The following is a 23,490-nucleotide window of genomic DNA, read 5'->3' as shown; positions in this document are numbered from 1 at the left end:
TTGCTGGGGTTCCCAGTGAGCATCACAGGCTGCTGCTGGTGGCACTGCAGGCGTTTCCGTGTAGCCACACATCTGCAATGGAAAACAAAAGCAGTAAGTTTCTGATATCTCATGTAACCCTTTGCATGACTAATTAGTTCATTAATCATTAAGCAGTTAATCAGTAAAGTTTAATAGACTGACAGCTGAATCTCTGTGTGCCAGGGATATGAGCTTGTTTCAATTGTAAAGCGAGAGCCAGTTGAAAATCTGGTGGCATTTTGTGTTCTAGGGACTGTGTGTGGGAGGAACGTGTTTCCCCCAGCAGTCCCCACGAGAGGTGTTAGCAGGACAGAAAGAACTAAAGCGCCAAAAAGAGGAGCAATAACCCAAAATATCAAGTGAGGTATTCAGGGGCCCGAGTTGGAGCTTGAGGTGTATTCCCTAACTCCAAGGCTATTCAGGAAAACATGATCTGTCACAGAAGTCTCAGGTTCTACACCTGTGTTAGTGACCAACTGTCATACTCCTGGGTAATTCCATCAGGGAGTAGCCTCCAACGGCTTGGGTGGGTCTTGGGAGAAGTTGTGTGGATTCCTGTGCACTCAGCCTGGTGCATTGGTTGCATTTGGTGGGCTGTCAGTGTGTGCTGGGTGTGCCTTGGGCTCCCTGCCAGAAGCCTGCCACTGGAGCAGCACAGTCAGTGCTCATGGAATATTTGTCTCACTCTCATAGGAGGTATTAGGGAGGGGAGACGATTCAGCTTTGCAAAACCAGAGGCTGAGGGGGATGTCAGCAGGTTTGTGCCAGCCCTGCAGGTTGCTGAGTTTGTTAGCCAAGGCAATGCCGTGGTGATGAGGCAGGTCAAGGGGCAAACTGAGACGCTGCTGTGGAGCTCAGGATTAGGATCACATCCCAGTGATGGCTGGAGACATCCAGAGTCAAGGCACAGCTGAAGGGCACATGGGCATGGCCACAGCTCAGCTGGGGACCTTCCCTCCTCTGATACAGCTCAGGGCTGAGCCAAAATGCATCCCATGGTGTCCTGAGGTGTTTGGACTCCGAGCTGTGGGATCTTGCAGTGACAAACCCTGACGTTCAGCCCATGGGAAGAGAGAGGAAGCGAGGCTGGTTTGATGAGGCTGGGCAGGCCAGGATGGAGGATCAGCTGTGTGACCTCAGCCCTGGATGTCTGACCTGGTGCTCGATGCCCATTTCTGTGTCCCACCGTGGCCAAGCGGGGCTTCAGCTGCTGTGACTCCTCAGGGCATGACGTAATGGCCACTGGGAGATTGTGTTCATGCTCTCCCCAGCTCCTACGTCCTGTGTTGGGAGCACACAGTGTTCCTGGGGCTGCAGTGTGTAATTACACATAGCAGAACAGTAATGAAGGGCTGGCTGGGACAAGAACTGCCTCCTGACTCTGCTCAGCGCTGGAAAACCAAGCCCGTGCCTTGCACTGTTCTGGGGAAACTGGTTTCAGGTGTGCAGTCTGGTGACCAGCACCAGCAGAGTAAAATTAGAGCTGTGGTTTCCAGCACTTGCTACATGAAGTCTTCTCTCTAACCTGTCCAAAATGCTGGCAGGGTGGTAGCAGCATGATCTCGGAAAGGGATTCGGAGACCACCTTCGAGGAGGATTCCCAGCCCAACGACGAGGTGGTGCCCTACAGTGACGATGAAACAGAGGACGAGCTGGACGGTCGGCAGCCCGGGGCTGAACCGGGGCCAAGCCAAACCAGCAGGGACGCCGAGGAGAGCCGAGATCCTGGGAAAAAAGGTAACAACATCAGCAACTTGATTTGGGGTCTACATGATGCTGCATGCAGAGGCTGAGCCTCGGGGACCGACTGCACTTCTGTGTTTATTTGTCAGGTGAGGTTTGGAATGGCTTCTCTGACTCTGGAGGAGTAATTGATGGCAGGTCACTTTGATAAATGTCAGAATGAAACTCAGCTTCATTCCAGCCTGCAGCCCAGTTCTGTGCCACTGCTCCTTGCGTAAAGATAATGAGCTGTATGGTGGCCTCCTGTTAATTAAGGCAGGTCCTGGATGTACGTGGCCTGTGCTCTGGGAACTGTTCAGACAGACCTTCAGGTACTTGTTTTCCCCCTCCTCTGGAAATGGGCTCCAGCATAAACATTTCGCTGTGCTCAGTCAGTGTTTTCCCCGGATTCCTGCTTGTGCAGAGCAGATTTCCACCTCACTGCTCATTTTGTAGCCTCATGAGTTTCCGGAAAGGTAAAAGGTGAGTAGGAGGAGTTCAAAGGAACTGGCAGGTGCAGCCTGTGGCTGCTGCCAGCGTAGGAACATCAGTGGGAGGAGCCTTTATGGCATCCCTGTTCTGAACTTCTGCCCAAGAAAAACATCTGTTGCTCCCCTGAATTCCCTTTTCTCATGCCGCAACACCAGTATTTTCAATGTAACCAGAGCCTCTGTTATTTATACAGATTTTTTCCTGTTTGTGTGGGAACAGTTGATCAGTTCTCATTTCATCACCACCTGTTACGTGTTTTCATTTTACAAGCACCTGTCACATGTTTAGTTTAAGGGTTTTTTTATGGTGATATCCTTCAAAGTTGATGAATTACCAAAGCAGCTTTCCAAATATTAGGTGTTAGTATCACAGTTTAGAGTAATTTTGAGGAGCTTTCTTCCTGCAGGTTTTACCTCAGACCTAATTTGCCAGTTTTCCATCAGTTTTATCAACACTGCTCTGTTTTTGGGATGTGTTAAAGAAACGTTTATGTAGACTTCATGTTTTTCTTTATGCCCTGTCATTTTGGCAAAATTTAGTAACTCTCTCAATTCATGAGTACAATCTTTCAACTCAAAACATGGTTCTTCGAGATAAATATTTCTCTGTTGTCTTCTGGGCTCGTAACCAAGGTGCTGGGAATGAAAGTTGTGGAGTCACAGGAGAAGCCCAGATAGGTCAGTCTGGAATTTGCTCTGTGTTAAGGGAAAAAAAAAAAAAAAAAAAAAAAAAGTATTTGCACTTGGATTTGGATTTTGAAGAGTTAGTCAGAGCCGTGCCAGGCCCCACGCCTCTGCCGCTGGGAGTTTCAGCCCATGCACGGCTGAAGAGGATCTCATGAAACCAGGAAGAGCACCCATTAGGGACAATCACTGTGAGCTGGAGGACAGGGGGAGATGCTTGGCCGGTGAGTCAGGAAAGCTGCATTTCCAAATCCTGCCTGCGTCATCCTTCCCAGGCAGGCAGAGCTGCCGGGAGCCGGCTTGGGAACCCGGGGAATGAGTTCCGGGCATGTGGGCAGGGCCCGAGTGTGCGGCTGTGGGTGGCGGGGTGTCCGTGCTGCAGGCTCCGGGGAACGCGAGCTGGAGGATCCGGGAGGGAAAGCGGTGGCTCCTGGAAGAGCGGGCACAGAAAATTACCCGGTGGATGCAGCTCCTGTTCCTGAGTTTGCGGACAAGCAAACATAAGTGGTGGCTGAAGAAATAAAATGAGCACTTCAGATTTGTACTTTTTTTTATGGGTGTGAATGAAAACCATGGCACAGTATGGTTAAATCAAACAATTGCCTTAAAAGGTGAACCGCCCTCTTCATTTCCAGCAAGAGCGATACCCGGGTTGGAGTGCTTAGCTCTTCACTGGCGTCACAGAGGCAAACCAAAAGAGAAGGGAATTTAGCAGGAATAAATGTTACTCTGCAGATTTCCCACAGAACATTCAAATGTTCAGCAACACTTCTTGCTACCTCTGAATAAATAAAGTAAAAATCTCACTATAAAGACAAACAGCCTGGAAGTGTCTTGAATAGGTTTTTTTAAGGTACCAGCCTTGCTTCAGTCGAAAGTACCTTTGAAATACGTATTTGAGAGAAAACTTCAAAGTGGCAGATTTATTGCCTCATGTTTATAACACCTTTGGACCCCTTTTGTCCTTTCCAGACTGCAGCTGGCAAGTTAAAGCAAACGATCAGCGCTTCTATGACCAGCCGGGCTTCAAGAGAACAATCTTCCTGTGCTTCAAGAAAAACAAATATGCGGTAAACTGTTTTATCCCAATGAGGTGCTAATTGTCGGGTGAATATTTCCTTAATCCCGGTAAGATCTTTGGAATGGCTGGTGAGTGGTGTAAAAACCACTGTTCACAGCTTTTCAGTGTTTCCAACAGGGAGGGGGGAAGAATAACTGGGTTGGGGTTTTGGAATGCAAAATCAAGGTATCAAGGGACGTGTTCAAGGTGAGATGGAGAATTAAGAGCTTAAAAATATGCACTGTACATTTGCGTTGGAAGGAGAAGCTCTGCTGTGTGACTGACGTTTGGATTTCTCCCACAGGGAAATGCCATTAAGACATACAAGTACAACCCCATCACTTTCTTACCTCTGAATCTGTTTGAACAGTTCAAGAGAGCAGCCAACTTCTACTTCCTTCTTCTTCTCATATTGCAGGTAAGCAAGATGGAGAACACTGGATGTGAGGGGAATTTGAGCTCAAAAATATTTATGGCACAATTCAGTGCTGTCCTGCCAGGAAATTGAGGGACACTGTCTGAACTGCTGCAGAGAGCAAACCTATCATAACAGAAACCTGCAACAAATCTGGATGAGCTATGGCAGAGTTCTGGCATGAGCTAGTTGCACAGAATTAGAATGACCTTGTTGCAGAGCTCATGAATTTCATGAGGAAAAGATGTTTCTTGAGTTCATCTCATAAATCAGAAGGACCAACAGAATATATGAGCCAGTAGAATTGCTAAAGGGAAGCTGATTTCTAGGTAGCATAACAGCCAAACTCTTCCCACAGAGTTTGTTCATTTTCACAACCTGACTTAAAATTCTCTCTGATGTGTTGTTTTTTTCTCTAGTCAGGTCACAATGAAATATTAAGATTTGATTTAAAGTTGATTGATGACTGTGCTGAACCGATTTCATTGGTCTTTTGTAGTGTATTCCTCAAATAAGTACCCTGTCATGGTACACAACACTGGTGCCCTTGCTCTTGGTGCTGGGAATAACTGCAGTCAAAGACCTGGTGGATGACATTGTAAGAGCCATGTTTTGTTCGTATCAAAAGCAAAACCCACGCGTGTAGCTCATTTCTCCTGTTGTGACACAGAGCAGGGAGTACATTCTTTGCTCCGGTTTCAGGCTCGTCACAGGATGGACAACGAGGTCAATAACAGGACATGTGATGTCATCAAGGATGGAAGGTTTGTGTGTTTTCCTCTGAGCTCTGGAAGAGATGATTGTTGCCTGTTGCTAAGCTTTGCCACAGATCTCAAGCTGTAGATGATAGAAAAGATTCAGCTCTGTTCTCTATTGCCTGTCTGAAAACCTAATTGAAGCTGGAAGAGAATTCCTTAAAGGAGTAATTTAAAGTTAATTTGCTGGGACTAAATCTTTGCTAAGAGCAACTTCTTTGGAGGGAAGGATGGGGATTCATAACTTGGTGAAGTGGGAAGAGAAGAGGTAGGTTGACTTCTGAGCTGTAGGCCCTCAACTAAATTTCATTTTCTGAAAAGCAAACTCACAGCGCACCAAGAGGTCATTTTTGTTCTAAGGAAAGTTCAGTATGATAAGATTTATAGAGTGCATCGTGTTCTAGATTAAAGAGTAATAATTATTAAACCATCTTGATACTAGGTTCAAAGCCACAAAATGGAAGGATATTAAAGTTGGTGATATCATTCGTCTGAAGAAAAATGCTTTTGTTCCTGTAAGTGCTTCAGACCCATTTATTTTATGTTTCTAGAGAGTTCTCAAGACCTGCCTTTATTTGCTGTCTATTTCTTTGTTTTCTAGGCTGATATTTTGCTGCTGTCCAGCTCAGAACCAAACAGTCTGTGCTATGTGGAGACAGCTGAACTGGATGGGTAAGGTTCTACTCAAGGATGTCTTGGAGTTAATTTGGGCTGAGTAGGGAAAGAGCAAGGATTGTGTACCTTAGAGTCTGCTTGTTAAGTCACCCCTGGGGAACTGTATCCAGCTGCTGATTCCCACAATTCAAGAATTAAAAATTGTCCACTGCAGTGCTACAGACACATCAAAAGTGTTGGAGAATGTGACATAGGGAGAAGGGGGGAAGAACATGGATTTATTTTTTTACTTTAAGATATGTTGCCCAGAGAAGTAGTGGTACTTTAATTTAATTGTGTTTAAACTTCTCTCTTGTACCCATGGTTTTAATAAAGTCACCTTTTTATCCTTTCTTCTTAGTGAGACTAACTTGAAATTCAAAATGGCCCTAGAGGTGACACACAGACACCTTCAGGAAGAAAGTGCCCTGGCAGATTTTGATGGTTGGTACAGTTCTACACCTTACACTATTGGAACAAAGCTGAAATAATTTGCAAATCAATTAAAGTGAAGTAAAGCTACTTCGATGGTGGGCACAAATCAATGCATTTGGACTTTAAACACATTCTCCTCCAAATTTTTTAGGTCTGGTCGAATGTGAAGAACCCAATAACCGACTGGATAAGTTTACAGGAACATTATCCTGGAGAAACTCACATTATTCCCTGGATGCTGATAAGATTTTGTTGCGTGGCTGTAAGATCAGGAATACAGACTTCTGCCATGGAATGGTCATATTTGCAGGTGTGTGATACTTCCCCACTAAAAGCACACCTGTCGAGTGAAAAAGAATCTTCATCCTATAGACACCAACTGTATTTCATGTCCCAGTTTGGTAAAACTGTAATACTGACATGTGTTGCCTTATCCTATCTTTCCCATTTAATTTTTCACTCTTTATTTTTAGGTGCTGACACAAAAATAATGAAAAATAGTGGAAAGACAAGATTTAAAAGGACAAAAATTGACTCCCTTATGAACTACATGGTTTATACTGTAAGCCTTTTTGTTTAAAATTCAGATTTTAAGAGAATAGTGAATGCAAAGGCTGCTTTCTTTTTTTTTTTAGGCTGCTTCTTTCTCTGTGTGTGTAATATAAATGTTTTGACTTTTTTCTGGTCTGCTGAGCTGGGATGGAGTAGGAAATCTGAAAGATGCCTTTGTGGGAAATGTTTCTCCATTTCTCCTCACAAATACCTGTCATATTTTGTTTGAAACACGGGGATTTGGGAGTTAAGTAGAGCAAATGTTTCTGAAGTGTGAGAGGCCTCTCTGTGCCCTGTAGATCATCTTGGTCCTTATCCTGCTGTCGGCTGGGCTGGCCATTGGACACACCTACTGGGAGCAGCAGATTGGCAACTCCTCCTGGTACCTCTACGACGCACAGGACTTGAGCCCTTCCCACCGGGGCTTCCTCAACTTCTGGGGGTACATCATTGTCCTCAACACCATGGTGCCCATCTCCCTCTACGTGAGGTAGGGCAACACCCGAGGAGGCTCCATTCTGTGTCAGTGTGAGCTGCAGCTGGCACTGAGAACATCCCTTTTACTTTCATTTAGCGTGGAAGTGATTCGCTTTGGCCAAAGCTATTTCATCAACTGGGACCTGCAGATGTACTACCCCGAGAAGGACACGGCTGCCAAGGCCAGGACCACCACGCTGAACGAGCAGCTGGGGCAAATCCAGTACATCTTCTCTGACAAGACTGGAACCCTCACACAGAACATCATGACCTTTAAAAAGTGTTGCATCAGTGGGCAAAGATACGGTAAGTTGTGCAAAGCCTGTGAGGAGGAGAAGGAGGAGGAATTTTAATGCCTGTTGGAGATCAGGTACACACACGTTCTCTTAGTTCCAACTGAACTTGCACAACGTAGACCTGGAATTGGGTTGAGTTGTTGGGGTTTTCCCACTTACAAAGTGGAAATTAAGGAACTTTAGTGGGAACTTCTCAGCTTTCAGAAAAACTGAAAATTGGTGATTTGCACAAATTTTGTACAAATTTACTTTTAGTAGAAATGCTTTGGGGACGAACTCAAGAAACAGACAAGGAAATTTTAGTAAGAGCAGCGGTTTGTTCTTTCCCTTTCCTTCCAGTCGCAGGGCAGTACGTGTTGTAGGCATGTTTCACTCTGTGGTGGGTTGTAAAAGCTCCGTTGTGCCTGCTCCCCCTGACTGCGGGTGCTTGCCTTGCAGGAGACTGCCGGGATGCAGCGGGGCAGCTCCAGAGCCACCCAGAGGTAGGTTCATCCCAGCCACCTCTGTGTCCCGGTGCCACATGGGAATGCTCCCTCGGCAGAGCGCCCAGAGGGGTGGGTGGGCACAAAGCAATGGCACCTGTGGTAACTCGGACTCTCTTCCCCTGTTTTATAAGCAGCAAGTTGATTTCAGCTGGAACGTGTATGCAGATGGAAAGTTCTTATTCTATGATCACTATCTGATAGAGCAAATAAAGTCTGGAAAGGACACAGAAATCCACAAGTTCTTTTTTCTGCTTGCTATTTGTCACACAGTCATGGCTGACACTTCTGATGGTGAGTATGGCTTAGGGTTGGTTTGTTTTTCTGATGTAGCAGAAAACAATAATTCAAATCCAGTGCCACAAGGGAGAAATCTGCAACTAATGCTGATACCATAAGGGAGGAGTGTTAGGCTGCCCTTTTAAATTGAACCAAACTAAATGTAGAGGTGATCACCTTACTGAATTTGTGAATTCACGGGTTGGAAGATTCCATTACAACATGAAATATTAATATTGCTTTACTCCCATCTTTGTGAAATCTCTGTAAAAGCAACAGTGTCCTGTCCTTTCTTGTTCCTAATATTTTTGGGGTTGTTTCCACTCACTGTATTGGTGTGTCCGGACAAGGATTTGTCTTTTGGAGCTTCTTTTGAAAATGTTTCAATGACTGGATTGAGAAATTAGGATATTGAGGTAGGAAACGTGGAGTTTTGCTGTAACACATGGAGGGAAGCAGGCTGAGGACTGATCCTGTTTGGGAAGCAGGTGTGGCAGACTGGGGAGTTCGTGGTCCCTGTTCTCTGTGTGCGCCGCAGCAGTGCCCTGCTGTATCCTCAGCTGTGTCCTGGCTGCAATCCCACAGGTCAGCTCAATTACCAGGCAGCGTCCCCCGACGAGGGGGCCCTGGTGACGGCCGCGCGGAACTTCGGCTACGTTTTCCTGTCCCGAACACAGAACACCATCACCATAAGTGAGATGGGGGTCGAGAGGACCTACGATGTCCTGGCCATCCTGGACTTCAACAGCGACAGGAAGCGGATGTCTGTCATTGGTAAGCTGATTGCCACCAGCCTGCATGGAGAAGGTCACTTGTATTTCAGGGGTGAAAAGGGATGTGCAAAGGAAGCTGGGGTCAAGAATTAACAGCTGTGTGACAGTCCTGGGGCACGTTTGAGTCCACTGAAGAAGAAATGCCATCTTGTACTTTGGTACTTGGCAGTAGGCTGACATAAATCCAATCTGAAATGATTCCTTTAGGTAAGGGTGCCACCTCTGCTGTTTCCCTCCACAGTAAGAGAGTCCGGTGGCAATATCAGGCTGTATTGCAAAGGGGCTGACACGGTGATTTTCGAGCGGCTGCACCCCAGGAATCTAAAGAGAGAAGCCACAGAAGAGGCACTCGATGTATGTTTGTATTTTGTATGCTCTTTGTAAAATGAAAATTGTTTCTTTCTGACCATAGTGCTATTCATTTCCTTTTCCTAAGCTAGTCAGAGCAATGGAAACCTGCAATTGGTTCTGAAAGTTGGACTTGTTCTGTCAAACTTGTCAAATGCTCATGGTCATACCCTCGTGTTTGTGGATATGTATTGTTTTAATTATTTTTCAGGTCTTTGCAAATGAAACTCTCAGGACACTCTGCCTGTGCTATAGAGACATAAGCCAGGATGAATTTGAAGTGTGGAATAAAAAGTTTATGGAGGCCAGTTTAGCTACCAGTCACCGGGATGAAGCTCTGGACAAAGTGTATGAGGAAATAGAACAAAACTTGATTGTAAGGAGCTGTATATTTTTAGTACATTTCAATTCTTATATTAAAAGAAATTCATTCTTATATTAAAAGAATGTTTCAGTGCTACTAACCACCTATATTTCAAATCTCTTCCAGCTGCTTGGTGCAACAGCTATTGAAGACAAACTCCAGGATGGAGTTCCAGAAACAATCTCCAGACTCTCCAAAGCAGACATTAAAATCTGGGTGCTTACTGGCGACAAAAAAGGTGGGGTTGCTTACAGCCAAACAGCTAAAAACAGGAGGATTTTTTTTCCTGTTCATCTACACTGTGGCATTGAAAGGGAATTCTCATACTGAGACTTAAATCAGAAATTACTTATGAGCACTTGAAGTGCTTCTGGCTGCTCCTAACAATCACTTGTGACAGAGCTTTCAGTGAATACTTTTCTCTCTCTTTTTTTTTTTTTAGAAACTGCTGAAAATATTGGATTTTCTTGTGATCTCTTAACAGAGGAAACGACCATCTGCTATGGAGAAGAAACCAGGCAAGTGAAAACACAGAGGAGTTCGTTTTCAGGATTTTCAGTCTGAGACTGACCTAGCTTAAAGTTTATCCTTGCCTATTCTGTAACAGTTTCTCTCTCTCTTTCCAGTGCTCTCCTTCAAACGAGGCTGGAAAACCAGAGGAACAGCGCTGGATCCAGTCCACATTCCTCTCTGAGAATGAATGAGCCCTTCTTCCAGGGCAGCAGAGATCGGGCTCTGATCATCACTGGCTCCTGGCTGGTATGTACAAAGGCTGCTCTCCCGAGTGTTTGGGATTTTGGGACACCACCAGGCTACAGTGTCTCTCACTGGGGACCCTGTTCCTTTGTCTGCACGAGCAGTTCATTAAAATGCCAGAAATGGACTCTGGGAGCATAATGACCTCAGGTGTGTTGTTGGGCAGTGCCTGGAGTAGGACTGGAAATGGTGCAGGAGGGAACATAGTAAGTTTTATTCTTTTCACAGAATGAGATCCTGCAGGAGAAGAAAAAGAAGAAGAAGAAACTTAAACTGAAATTCCCCAGAACAGCAGAAGAGAAGAAAAAACAAACTGAGAAAAGGAGAAGGGCAGAGGCCTACAAGGAGCAGCAGCAGAAGAACTTTGTTGATCTGGCCTGCGAGTGCAGGGCTGTGATCTGCTGCCGTGTGACACCCAAGCAGAAGGCCATGGTGGTGGAGCTGGTGAAGAAGTACAAGAAGGCCATCACCCTGGCCATCGGGGATGGGGCCAATGATGTGAACATGATCAAAAGTAAGGCAGCTGCCAAGCTCTCTCACTAGGACACATCTCCTCTGGCCTGCTCCTGCAGTCTCTCCACTGTCCCTCTCTGTCAGAAGACTTTTCCATCTGCTTTGCTGCCGTGGGGCTTTTAGCTTCTGTGCCCATTTCCCTTTCTGAGGAAGCACATTAGGAAATGGTTAGTGTTTTTTCCTGATCGATTTAGTTTTTTTCTGAATACATTCCCTGAGCAGGGACTCAAATCCCATCTGTTCTCATGCTGTGTGTTACAGAAATGTAATATAAAAACCAAAGCAGTAGCTTGGCTGTCCCTTGCCTGGTGGCATTAGCCATCCCAGGTTGTACTTGCTACTCTTCGAACAGCTTCTTAAGAGATCCCAGTGAGAAAAAAGTGTCTAGGATAGGGTTTATGTCCTGAGAGTGTTTGTAAACTGCCTGGCCAGTTTGTTCAGGACTTTGCTCACTCTGTCTCATTGCTTGGTTCTCCTTTGGTTAAATTTCCCCGGTGCATTCTGACAGAACAAGCACTGAGAGAGAATCCAGGTGGCAGCAGAACTGTGGCCCTCGTCATGTTCCTGTCCCTTTGTCCAACCTAGTGTGTGGTGTTTGTCTCCTTCACCCAGCTGCCCACATTGGAGTTGGGATCAGTGGCCAGGAGGGGATGCAGGCTGTCATGTCAAGTGACTACTCCTTCGGACAGTTCCGCTACCTCCAGCGGCTGCTGCTGGTCCACGGGCGCTGGTCGTACATCAGGATGTGCAAGTTTCTGAGATACTTCTTCTATAAAAACTTCGCCTTCACACTGGTCCACATCTGGTACTCGTTCTTCAGTGGCTTCTCTGCTCAGGTAGGAAGGTGTGCTCGTGTGGGACAACAAGAAGCAGATGCTTCTGTCGCTGTGGAACAGCAAAGGCTTAACCAGGGAAGGGTCAGGAATGTGTAGTTGCACCAGTGATTTCTGCAGGAGGATGTGATCAGTACTGAGCAAGTCAGTTACGAGCAGTTAGGAGTGATTCCACAGCACTAAAGTCAGGATCATTGTTGTACAGGGAAGAAGATCTGGAAGCAATGGGGCAGCTTAACACAGACTAAAGAGCTCCAGCAGAGCCTTGAGCCAAGGTGCTGCTGTCTTTGGGTGAACACTGAGACAGGGAACTTAAAGCCATAGTAAAGCACATGAGAGTTTTACCAGGGAAGGATGTAATAAAATGGAATCACTGAGTCCTGCAAATCCCCCTGTGTTGCAGACAGCCTACGAGGACTGGTTCATCACTCTGTACAACGTGCTGTATTCCAGTCTCCCGGTCCTGCTCGTCGGCTTGCTTGACCAGGTATCCCCATGTTACAGCAGATGAATCCAAAGGCATCTACCACCAGGTCTTTAAGTTAGGCTGCTTGTCCATGAAATAAGGGGTTTGGTTTTCTGGCTTTTAAGAATGTCTTCCTTTTGCATTACTCTGTGACAATCCCTGCTACTGAAAGGAGAAAGGGATCTGCCATTCCCTTTGGGACACTGTGTAGTTCAGCTTCTCACTCTTCAAACTCACACTGAGAACAACAATTTGCACCAACTTTTTCTCTTTCCTCTTTATTAAGGATGTGAGCGACAAACTGAGCCTTCGGTTCCCCAGCCTTTATGTTTTGGGTCAGAGAGATTTACTTTTCAACTACAAGAAATTCTTTATAAGTTTGCTCCATGGAGCTGTAACTTCACTGATCATCTTCTTCATCCCATATGGAGCCTACCTGAAATCTATGGGACAAGATGGAGAAGCCCCTGCAGATTATCAGTCCTTTGCTGTCACAGCAGCATCCTCTCTGATATTTGTTGTCAATTTTCAGGCAAGTAAGCTTGGTTTCCTGAGCTCTGGTGCTTTAAGAACCCTTTCTGCTCACTGTTCTGTAGTTGACAATATTTGGAATTAATAAACTAATTTGGCACTTTTGTTTGCTTTTAGATTGGCCTGGATACGTCTTACTGGACTTTTGTTAATGCTTTTTCAGTATTTGGGAGTATTGCACTTTACTTTGGGATCACATTTGACTTTCACAGCGCTGGAATCCATGTTCTCTTCCCTTCTGCCTTTCGGTTCACAGGTCAGTCCTGGTGCTATGTGGTTCTCAGTCCTGTCTCATGTAGCTTTGTCATAAATTAACTTTTGCTCTTTTTATTCCCAGGAACTGCTCCGAATGCTCTGCGACAGCCATACCTTTGGCTTACCATGATTTTATCCATTGCTATTTGCTTACTGCCTGTAGTGGCACAGCGCTTCCTATCCATGACAGTTTGGCCTTCGGAGAGCGATAAAGTGAGTGAAGTCTGTGTTATTTGGGTGGATATGGCAGGTGTTTATTTACAGGGGTGGTGTCAGTGTTAAGGTGTAGGCTAATGGAAGGTGTCCCTGCCCATTGGGACAAGATGGGCTTTATGGTCCCTTCCAACCTAAGCCATTCTGGGATTTTATGGTAACGTCAGAGACAAATAAGTGATGGTGCCCTTGGGAGAAAGACACAAGCCTGGCTTCTGTTCCGTGGGCAGAGGGGTGGCCACAGGGCTGGAGGCTGTTTCCTCGTGTGCCTGGCTGAGATCTGGTGATGCCACCAAGACCCTGTGAGGAGGCTGAGCGCCCCAGTTTGGGTTTAATTTAGGCCAGGCTGGAGTGCCAGGCTGGATTACAGGTCGACAGTGTAGGGGACAGGTTTTGCTGCTTCTGCTCTGGCTTGTGCCAGCACACGGCACAGAGCTATGAAAACAGTTCGAGCTGTGGTGGTGCTGTCCCAACGCACGACCCGCTCTGTGTCTCCGCGCAGATCCAGAGGAACCGTCGGAAGTACCTGCTGGAGGAGCAGCAGTGGAAGCGGCGGCAGAGCACCTTCCGCCGCGGTGTCTCCGCCCGCCGCTCCGCCTACGCCTTCTCGCACCAGCGCGGCTACGCCGACCTGATCGCCTCGGGCCGCAGCATCCGCAAGCGCCGCGCCCCGCTGGACGCCGTGCTGGCCGGCAGCGCCACGGGCTCCGCGGACACGCGGGACACGAGCTGATGCTGGACCGCCCGGTGCGGAGGAGCTGTTTGTCACAGCGACGGCACAAAACTGCTCCAGGCAAACTCAGGAGCTCTTTTAACCACGTGGCATAAGGATGTGAAGATTTCTATGTCTTTATCACACGACTTTCTGCGTTTGGACTCCTGGGAATACAGAAAGGCCAAGAGTTCTCTGTGGAGCTACTGATCCTTGTGTGACTGCTCTGTACCACAGTGAAGGATATCTGTGCTGGGAATGGAAACCCAGCAGTGTCAGTTTTTAGTGATGCCTGGAATTGCATTTTCACTTTTAATACTATGTTGGTATAAAACTGTATCTACATTTCATATTTGTCGTTGAAAGCAATTTTGCTTGTGTGCTCCATTTCATTAGCTGTGCAGGCATGATGGAACAGGGGTGCTCAGCCCTGGAGAGGGCTCTGGATGCTCCCATCGGAGCTTTCACAGCTGAGCTGCGATGTCTTTGGTGATAAACTCCAGCCAGTGTCAGATTGGATTAGGAATCATTCAGATCTCAGCTCTGGGAGCTGCCCCTGGAGCTGGCACAAGCTATTAATTTCAGCTCTGGACACAGTCAGTGGTGGATAACCAGAAAACAGTCACTTTCATTGGAATGTATTTCCCTTGCCGGTGCCTTACAGTGTAAAAAGTGTTTTTATGAGTCTCTTTACATTTGCACATTCTTTACTCGAGGTCTTTGAATGTTTCATTTTTATCTACTTCCCCCCTCCCGAACTAAAGCTAATTATTGAAACAGTTTTCTAGTAAAAATGATGACCTACAGCTGTCATCCAATGGAATGTACATTTCAAAAGTATAACGCAAATAAATATCCGAGAGCGTACTGGCTCCTTGCAGTGAGTCCGGGGGCTCGGCACGGCGCGGGGCGGGCCGGCGGCTTTGCCCCGCCCGTGTGCGGGGCCGGGCGGGGCAGCGCAGGGAGGACGGGCCGGCTGACGCAAGGCGGCGGCGCGTTGGCTCAGCCCGCCCGTGATGCATTTCCTGCGCCGCGGCCATGGCGGGGGACGTGCTGGGCAGGACGGCGGCGCTGGCCCTCGGTGAGAGCCCGGGGGGCCCGGCCCCCGCGCCGCGTCCCCCGCATCTCCTGCCGGTGCCGGTGCCCGGCGGGGCCGTGCGGGGCCGTGCGGGAGGCCCGGCAGCGCTGCGGGTTGCGGGGCGCACCGGGAGCGGCCGCCGGGCCGGGCCCTCCCCGGGCACGGGAGCGATCGCTGCGCCTCTCCTTTCGGTTCCGGCCGTGGTCAGCCAAGCGCTGCCCTGGCTGCTCCCCGGAGCCCGTCTCCCTGCTTACCTTAGCAGCTGTTCCCGGGAAGGGCTGCTCCTTCTGGTTCCCCATGTGCAGCAGGGGCTCCCGAGGGTTCGGTACCTCGGGGGCCCTTGAGATTTTAGCGAACACACTGCATGGATTGATTTTTTTAAATGAAATATCTGAAATAATTCTTATCCTGACTGACCAGCCGGTGCCTTTGAAGGCTTATCACTGCTGATAACCATCAAGATTTGGTACAATAGAAAGGGTTGGGTTGGGTTGGAAGAGGCCTTTAAAGGTCACCTCATCCAGCCCCATGTGTGTCCAGTTTCTTTCTCCTAAATTTTTTGAGTAATTGCCCGTATTTGTCCTGTATCCCAGAAGAGCTGTATGTGTCTGAACGAGAGGGCAACGACTCCACTGGTGATGGGACGCAAAAGAAACCATTCAAGACTGTGTTGAAGGTGAGTGTGGAAATCACCTGCTTTGTTTGGCAGAGTGTGGAATGTGTTCTGGGGCAAGTGATGGCCCTTGTATTTTTAAATGTGAGTTTCATACCTGTTTTTGCAACCTGAGCAGGAGCAAGGTGTCTGCTCAGGCTCTGTAAGAATGATTTTGGTTAATTTTGGTTATTTTCCCCCCACCTTTTAGGCGTTGATGACAGCAGGAAAAGAGCCATTTCCTACAATTTATGTGGATTCCCAAAAAGAAAATGAGGTGCTGTGGCATTGAAGGGTTTGCTAGTGGGAATTATTTTACTGCTTCTTGGTGTGAAGGGATACAATGTAATCTGCTGTCTTTTGCTCTCTCTTTGAATTCTTTAGAGATGGGCCATCATTTCCAAATCACAGATGAAGAATGTCAAAAAGCTATGGCACAGGGAGCAAATGAAAAATGAAGCTAAGGAGAAGAAGGAGGTAGGCTAGAGAAGGAGCAGGGCACCATTGTTTTCCAAAAACATTAGGGTGTCATCATCATTCCTGCTCCCCAAAAAGCTGCAGTTTGTTCCTCCCTGGTGCCATTGTTTCACATTTTATTTACAACTGGCCTGGCTACAGCTATTTAGTAAGTTATTTTTTCAAACCAGGCAGAAGATCTCTTGAGAAGAGAGAAAAACCTGGAGGAAGCCAAGAAGGTTGTTATCAAGAATGATCCCAGCCTTCCAGAGCCCAAATGTGTGAGTATGATCCCGTGCCTTGGCACATGGTCTGGTCAGCACAGAGACTGCGCTGCTCTGGGGTGAACTCTAGGAGGTAGTGAACCATTCCTCTATTTAATGGCTTTTATTCTCTGCCTCACAGGTGAAGATCAATGCTCTGGAGGCTTACAGAGGGCAGAGAGTGAAGATTTTTGGCTGGATCCACAGGTTACGGAGGCAAGGTAAAGCATGAGCACTGTTAAACCCATGCAGGGAGATAGAACAAATGCAGTGACCTTCAAAATCTGGACACAGAATGAATCTGACAGCACCTGGTCTCAAATTTTTAAACCAGTTAGGTGCCCTCTTTGGTTGATCTCAATGATCACTGCAACACTGACAGTTCCCCCTGATGTGTGGGCATACAGACATTTTTTAGTTCAAATCCTTTGGGATTTTCAGTTTGGAGGCTAGTCCTGCAGAATTTTCTTGGCTTATTCTGTGTTTTAAGCTAATGCTGCCAAATGAGGAACTAACCAGCAGCTGCTCATAGTGAAACCAAGCTCCTTCTCTTTTTAACTAGGGAAAAATCTGATGTTTATTGTCTTGAGAGATGGCACAGGGTTCCTTCAGTGTGTCCTTTCTGATGACCTGGTAAGTTGTGATGATTGTGTTCTGTAATGAATTGAAGAGCTCGTACCTCATCTGGTACTCTCTTATGTAGGTGTGTTACGTTCTCCTGAACCTAGCTGTGTTACTGTTGAATAGTTTGTCAGTGTGAGAGCTGTTCAGAAGTGACTGTGTGCCAATGTGTGGCTGCAGTAGATGCCGTAGGAAAGTGAGGAATAAAAACTTGCTCACCTGTGCCTTTGTCTGTCTCGCTGCAGTGCCAGTGCTACAACGGGCTGGTGCTGTCCACGGAGAGCAGCGTGGTGGTGTACGGCACGCTGAACCTCCTGCCCCAGGGCAAGCAGGTACAGGAGCTCCTCCGCCTTCTCCTCCGCCTTCTCCTCCTCCCTCTCCCAGTGGTGTCCTGAGGGAAGCACAGGCAGGAAGTAAGGAATCACTGGATTATTTCAGGGGGAGTTAGGGCTAGAGAAAGAACAAAGCTCCCAAAGGTGTGCTGTCACCCACTGTTCAGAGACAGGTGAACTGTGTGACTGTTCTGCTTCTGCCTGAAACGATTTTCCACTGAATCTCTGAGTAATTCTCAGAGCATAATTCTAATTCTCTGAGTATACTATATATAACACTAATTCTCTGAGTATAACGTGGAGAACTGTGTTAAATAACAGACATGGCATAATTTTCCTGAACAGGTTTATTTAGTTTTTATTTTGTGAGGCTAAGAATTTTTTCCTATCTCTTTTACTGAGATGTGCTTGTAGGATCGACCGAAGGTGAGGTAATGTGAGCCCCCACTACGACATTTTGGTAAAAGTCTGTGGGGTTAGCCTTTGAAAATCAGCATTTCTACCCTGAAAATACTGTGATGGGACTAAAAATGCAGTTTGTCAGAGTTGGAAGGCAGCTGTGACCCACACGGGGGAGCTGGTGAGAGCAGAAGTCAGTCACAGACTATTTGTGTTGGAAGGACCTTACAGCTATGGTTACATATCCAGTGCCACCCCCTGCCATGGGCAGGGACACCTCCCAGCATCCCAGGTTGCTCCAAGCCCCATACAACCTGACCTTGGACACTTTCAGGGGTGAGACAAGTGCAGTTTCTTGGGGCAACCTGTGCCAGGGCCTCACCACCTTCACAAGGAAGAATTTCTTCCCGATCTCCCACGTACGCTGCCCTCTGTCCGTGGGAAGCCATTCCCCCTTGTCCCATCACTGCAATCCTTGTGCAGACATCCAAGGGGCAGGCGGTGGGCCTGTTCCCCAGTGTTTCTGTCCCACTGGCAGGCTCCGGGAGGCCACGAGCTGAGCTGTGATTACTGGGAGCTCATCGGCCTGGCCCCGGCAGGAGGGGCTGACAATCTGCTCAACGAGGACTCGGAGGTGGACGTGCAGCTCAACAACAGGCACATGATGATTCGAGGCGAGAACATGTCCAAAATCTTCAAGGTGCGCTCCATGGTGGTGCAGGCCTTCAGGGACCACTTCTTTGCCAACGGATACTATGAAGTAAGTGTGTGTTCCCTGCTCAGCAGTGACTGCTCTAGTGTCCTGACTCGTCCACGTCCTCAGTTCTTCACTCAAGCAGTGACAGCCCTGTTCTCCCACAGGTCACACCACCAACCTTAGTGCAGACGCAGGTGGAGGGAGGCTCCACCCTGTTCAAGCTGGATTACTTTGGCGAAGAGGCATACCTGACCCAGTCATCCCAGCTCTACCTGGAGACCTGCCTGCCAGCTCTGGGAGATGTCTTCTGTATTGCTCAGTCCTACAGAGCTGAGCAGTCCAGGACCCGCCGGCACTTGGCAGAGTATGGACAGTTGTTCCAGTTTCTTTTTAAACACCTTCATTTCCTTTACAGTGTGGGAGTAAAAGGGGGTCAAAAGTGTGTGTTTGGCTTGTGGGTTTTTTAAATGAGTTTGTTTCATAGCTAAAGATGTGTTGCTTGTATGTGACTTTGCAATGGTCTGCCTCTGTTTCAGGTACACTCACATTGAAGCTGAATGTCCTTTTATAAGTTTTGAGGATTTGTTGGACCGTCTGGAGAACTTGGTGTGTGATGTCGTAGACAGAGTCTTAAAATCACCTGCAGCGAGCTTACTGTATGACCTCAACCCGGTAGGCAACACTGGGAATACCCAGGGAACTAGGATTCTAAGCCTTTCCTATTCAGCACATTCCTTTGGGGGATGCAGGGCGTGGCTGTGAGCTTACTTAATGTTTGTAATGATAAGAAAAATATTAAACATAATAAGAATGAAAAATCTGCAAGGCTGGTAATGACCAAAGCAGGGAACTGTAGGGGAAGATGTTCCCTGCTAGTATGCTCCAGAAGCCAACAGTGTGCCAGGATTTATGGAAGTGTGCACTGTGCCAGTGGAATAAAAACCTCCATCCCTGAGATGGGATATTGACTGGCTGGTGCTTGCTGATGGAGCAAGAGGGAGCAATGAAACAACTGGTGTTTCAGTTCCTCCCCTGGAACATGGAGCCCTAAAGCTCTGGAAATACTTCCTTATCTTTCCTCTCAGGTGATCTGTGAGATTTACTGGGCTCGAGAGGGTTGTGTTTGGTTCTAGCTTTGTAGGCCTGAGCTTGATTTTTTCATTTAAGAAATAATTGCATGATGTGTGAGCTGGGAAAGGTCGTGGATGTGCTGATCAGCTAGAAAAGTATCTCTTTTAAAAGGTCTTTGCTCTTGTCCACAGGGTTTCCAGCCCCCCAAACGTCCCTTCCGACGCATGAACTACGCTGAGGCCATTGAGTGGCTGAAGGAACATGATGTGAAGAAGGAAGATGGCACTTACTATGAGTTTGGGGAGGTACGTCCTGCTGGGAGGTGGAGTAATGTTATACAGGAATGCGGCTCGGGGTTGGATTTGACCTGATATCCTTCAACACTGGGATAAAAACCTGTGTTGGCACCTGTCATCAGTTCCCTGGCCACACTTCTCCAGCATGTGAGCATTGTTTGAAGGAGCTCAGGAGAACCTGACAGCATAGCCAGGGTTTTTTTACCCCCTCAGTTTTCTTGCTCATATACTGGGGGGACTTAGATTTTAATTGAACAGGTTTTTGTTTTTGTTTTTTTTTTTTTTCCCCAGACATGTGGGTTTTTATTTCTTCTAAAATAAATTTGTTTTAAGAATTTAGGTCCACTAGGATGAAAGCGTGGACATGTGCAGTCTGAAGCTGTCTTAGTTTCATACCTGCTTCGTGTGGGACTTGTGTATGGGAGTAGTTTTGGTGCTGAGCATTAATGAAGCCTTCCCTAACCACAGGATATTCCCGAGGCTCCCGAGAGACTGATGACAGACACCATTAACGAGCCCATCCTGCTGTGCCGCTTTCCTGCAGAGATCAAGTCTTTCTACATGCAGCGCTGCAGCGACGACTCGCGCCTCACCGAGTCCGTGAGTCCTCCTGCCTGCTGGGTGGCTTGGAGCCGTGGGGCATTGGAGTGCTCCAGGAAACTCCTGGAGAATCCTTGCTGGGCTTTGTTCCGGGGCCCTGCGGCTGCCCGGGTGCAGCAGCGTTGCTGTAACGGGGCGTGCATTGCAGGTGGATGTGCTGATGCCCAACGTGGGTGAGATCGTGGGCGGCTCCATGCGCATCTGGGACAGCGAGGAGCTGCTCGAGGGCTACAAGAGGGAGGGCATCGATCCCACGCCCTACTACTGGTACACGGATCAGGTCAGTACAGCACACGGGCTGCTGGGCTGGGACTAGGTGTGGGGCTTCTCCCCTCTTGGAGGGCTGGGTTGGTTTGTTTCTGGTTGGTATTACTGCGACTGAATTACAGAAAAATGTGTCATATGCCCTCCCTGAATTTCACAGAGGAAGTATGGTACGTGCCCTCACGGAGGATACGGTTTGGGATTGGAGCGGTTCCTGACCTGGATTCTGAACAGACACCATATCCGAGATGTCTGTCTCTATCCACGCTTTGTGCAGCGCTGCAAACCTTAGCCGTCCTTAGGAAAACTCCTGGAAAATTGAGCAGCTGATGCTTGGGAAAGAATGATTCAATGCTGCTGTACTACAGCCTGTCTGACAACAAGACTTCCTGCAACCTGTTGCTAGTTCAAAAAACCAATTTAGGATGTCAAAAAGACAAAACCCCTCTTTTTTAAAACAAAAACGCTAGTAATTAACTGGAAAAAGCCTTAGAAAAATTGTTTAGGTGCATTTATGCTCTTGAGTCATCACAAAACAAAGATCCTGATAAGTTGTCATTTAAGAAACAAGATACACTTCTGCTTTTAACCTCTGTAACCTAAAATATGGTGGGCATTTGATCATTTTGTTTTAAAATCCGCTTTAATCTCTTTTCTTCTGGGGTTTCTTGTTGGGGAAGTCAGGAGTTCAAGCTCTTGAAATTCCCTCAGAGTGCCCGTGAGAATGGTATGGAGAGACATGAACAAAGGATAAAAATGGGAATAAGTATCCTGCACATTTTTAGTTCCTGCTGATTTTAATGGGGCTCCTCTGAGTTGATTCAGTAACAGGGTGTGTAGTACAGTGCACAGATTTCTGCTGTGAGGTGGGCTGGGTCTGGGGCTTGGGTTTTTTCCAGATTATTTATTGCTCAGCAGTGCTGAGGCTGCTGGCGAGGCCGGCTTTGCTCCCTTTCCCAAGAGCTTGGCTGGAGTGCTGCTGTGGGTCCATGCACACCCAGCTGGATGTGTCTGGTGGCTCCTGGGCACGGGGGTTGTGGTGCTTTCTGCTCCCTGTCTGCAACCAGAAATGACTGACTGAGACCCAGAGGAATGGCGACTGAAACACAGTGGGTTTCCAGACTGTAGTCCCAGCAGGGCTTTCCCATGTCACGCTGAGGTGTGCTCATAGAGCAGCTCCCTGTTCCCTTGTGCTACTGCAGCTGAGCAGCTTCCCTGGCTGTAATCAATTTATCAGATAGGGATAACGAAATACTTCATGTGTTGAGTCATCTGTATTGTTTTTAGTCATAAAGCAATTCCTTTACCAGAGAGAAAAAGGAAGGTAGGTGTGTCATTTGCCACCTGCACTGAGACTTGAGCTGGATTTGCCATTCACTCCTGGAATTGCTGAGCTGTGGATATCCATATTTTTGTAACAAGTGATTGGTTTTCTTCATCTTGCATGTTATACAAACTGGTTTAAATCAGCAACCAATAAATTATGGCAACAGAAGCTGGTGTGCAAGGCAGTACTTGACATTAATGCCTGTTCTATTTACTTTGGAGCTTGTTGTGTGATACAGCGTGTACAAAAACCCAGGAAGAGGGAATTTTCAAGTACAGTAGACTTATCCTAATAACTGCCATGAGCTTTTTTTTCCTTTTTTTAAAAAAAAATCCCCATAAACTAAGTTAAAAACATGAATTTTTCTGATTTGGAGGGACCAGCTCAGCTGCCCAGTGAAATGTCCTGGAGAGAATCAGTGTGGTGCTGACTAAGGTCACTGAGGCAGCAGTGCTGGGGCAGCAGCCTGGACTGGACTGCTGGTGCCAGGTAAAGACTTCATAAAATACCTGCCTTTGAGTGCCTAAAGTGATGGGAAGGGAGGAGTGTCGGGAAAAGATGCTTCTAGAAAAACATCCCTTGTTTGGGATGAGTTTTCAGTCCTTAAACCTGACAGGGCTGAGCTGCTTTGTAAAGGTTAAAGGCCTCCTTATCAGGAGAGCTGCTAGAGGAAAGGCTGAGGGCTTAGGAAGTGCTCATGGAAGAGGCAGATCAGATAAGGAGCTTAAAAGGTGATGGGATGAAAGATGCTGTGGAACTTACCAGAGACTGCTGTGCAATTCCCTCGGCAGCTGCTGGAGAGAGGTGGGGTGGGATCTGGGGAAGATGCTGCAGTTCCTTGGAACACAAGAGAACCTGGACTTGTTTTTTATTAGAAAGGAAAAGCAATCCTGCAAAAGAGAAGAAAATGCACAATCAGAGTGTGGATCTCTCCTCATCTTCACTTTCATTTTCCTTCCCAGTGTCTCCAGACAATCAGATCGGCAATAGGATTAGGAACTGGTGAACTGTGCTCCCAGCACTGGTTTCAGGACCTTTCAGCCTTGTCCCTGGCAGCTTTGGGATGACTGTCCTTTAGCTTTGATTAGATTACCGCTCCTTATTTTATATTTATCTGTGTTAAAGGTTACCTGGCCCTGCTTTGTTAGGCACTTTTGAAGAGAACATGGTGCTGCCAGCCTTTGGCACAGAGAACTGGCTCTGCCCTTGGCCCTTCCATGAGCTGTCCAGAACTGCAGCTGGACACATGGGATGCAAACCACCCACATGTGCAGGATAAGTGCTGTGGTGTTTGTTTAAATTATAGTATCATTATCATAGAATCATCTAGTCAAACCACCAACCAAG

At 47.2% G+C, this 23,490-nt stretch overlaps 2 protein-coding genes across 2 annotated transcripts; both read left to right on the top strand.

Annotated features, from left to right (window-relative positions):
- Nucleotides 1–1,576: 1,576 nt before the first annotated feature.
- Nucleotides 1,577–14,437, top strand: ATP8B1 (ATPase phospholipid transporting 8B1). Its single transcript, XM_066339144.1, has 27 exons — nucleotides 1,577–1,758; nucleotides 3,891–3,988; nucleotides 4,283–4,396; nucleotides 4,893–4,991; nucleotides 5,096–5,157; nucleotides 5,591–5,663; nucleotides 5,750–5,820; nucleotides 6,164–6,246; nucleotides 6,389–6,547; nucleotides 6,711–6,799; nucleotides 7,089–7,279; nucleotides 7,364–7,572; nucleotides 8,001–8,044; nucleotides 8,182–8,338; nucleotides 8,909–9,097; nucleotides 9,338–9,450; nucleotides 9,656–9,820; nucleotides 9,935–10,046; nucleotides 10,251–10,326; nucleotides 10,435–10,567; nucleotides 10,793–11,078; nucleotides 11,690–11,913; nucleotides 12,314–12,397; nucleotides 12,663–12,908; nucleotides 13,025–13,163; nucleotides 13,245–13,375; nucleotides 13,878–14,437. The coding sequence occupies exons 1-27, from the start codon at nucleotides 1,578–1,580 to the stop codon at nucleotides 14,106–14,108; spliced, it is 3,759 nt and encodes a 1,252-aa protein (XP_066195241.1). The 5' UTR covers nucleotide 1,577; the 3' UTR covers nucleotides 14,109–14,437.
- Nucleotides 14,438–15,052: 615 nt separating this feature from the next.
- NARS1 (asparaginyl-tRNA synthetase 1) lies at nucleotides 15,053–22,311 on the top strand. Its single transcript, XM_066339145.1, has 15 exons — nucleotides 15,053–15,168; nucleotides 15,759–15,841; nucleotides 16,029–16,094; nucleotides 16,202–16,294; nucleotides 16,465–16,554; nucleotides 16,679–16,757; nucleotides 17,099–17,169; nucleotides 17,403–17,489; nucleotides 18,427–18,648; nucleotides 18,750–18,949; nucleotides 19,122–19,257; nucleotides 19,848–19,961; nucleotides 20,421–20,552; nucleotides 20,701–20,832; nucleotides 20,977–22,311. The coding sequence occupies exons 1-15, from the start codon at nucleotides 15,126–15,128 to the stop codon at nucleotides 21,106–21,108; spliced, it is 1,680 nt and encodes a 559-aa protein (XP_066195242.1). The 5' UTR covers nucleotides 15,053–15,125; the 3' UTR covers nucleotides 21,109–22,311.
- The last annotated feature ends 1,179 nt before the right edge of the window (nucleotides 22,312–23,490 follow it).

This window comes from Sylvia atricapilla, chromosome Z (genome assembly GCF_009819655.1).
Source record: "Sylvia atricapilla isolate bSylAtr1 chromosome Z, bSylAtr1.pri, whole genome shotgun sequence".
NCBI lineage: Eukaryota > Metazoa > Chordata > Aves > Passeriformes > Sylviidae > Sylvia > Sylvia atricapilla.
This window is presented reverse-complemented; position numbering and strand designations above follow the sequence as displayed.

Bases quoted from the DNA above. Each gene is read 5' to 3' on its own strand.
- ATP8B1 (XM_066339144.1), top strand. From the start codon at position 1,578: ATGATCTCGGAAAGGGATTCGGAGACCACCTTCGAGGAGGATTCCCAG. The intron at 6,800-7,088 runs GTAAGCCTTTTT...TGTGCCCTGTAG, and splicing joins TGAACTACATGGTTTATACT to ATCATCTTGGTCCTTATCCT. The intron at 12,909-13,024 runs GCAAGTAAGCTT...GTTTGCTTTTAG, and splicing joins TATTTGTTGTCAATTTTCAG to ATTGGCCTGGATACGTCTTA.
- NARS1 (XM_066339145.1), top strand. From the start codon at position 15,126: ATGGCGGGGGACGTGCTGGGCAGGACGGCGGCGCTGGCCCTCG. The intron at 18,649-18,749 runs GTAAGTGTGTGT...GTTCTCCCACAG, and splicing joins TTGCCAACGGATACTATGAA to GTCACACCACCAACCTTAGT. The intron at 19,962-20,420 runs GTACGTCCTGCT...CCCTAACCACAG, and splicing joins CTTACTATGAGTTTGGGGAG to GATATTCCCGAGGCTCCCGA.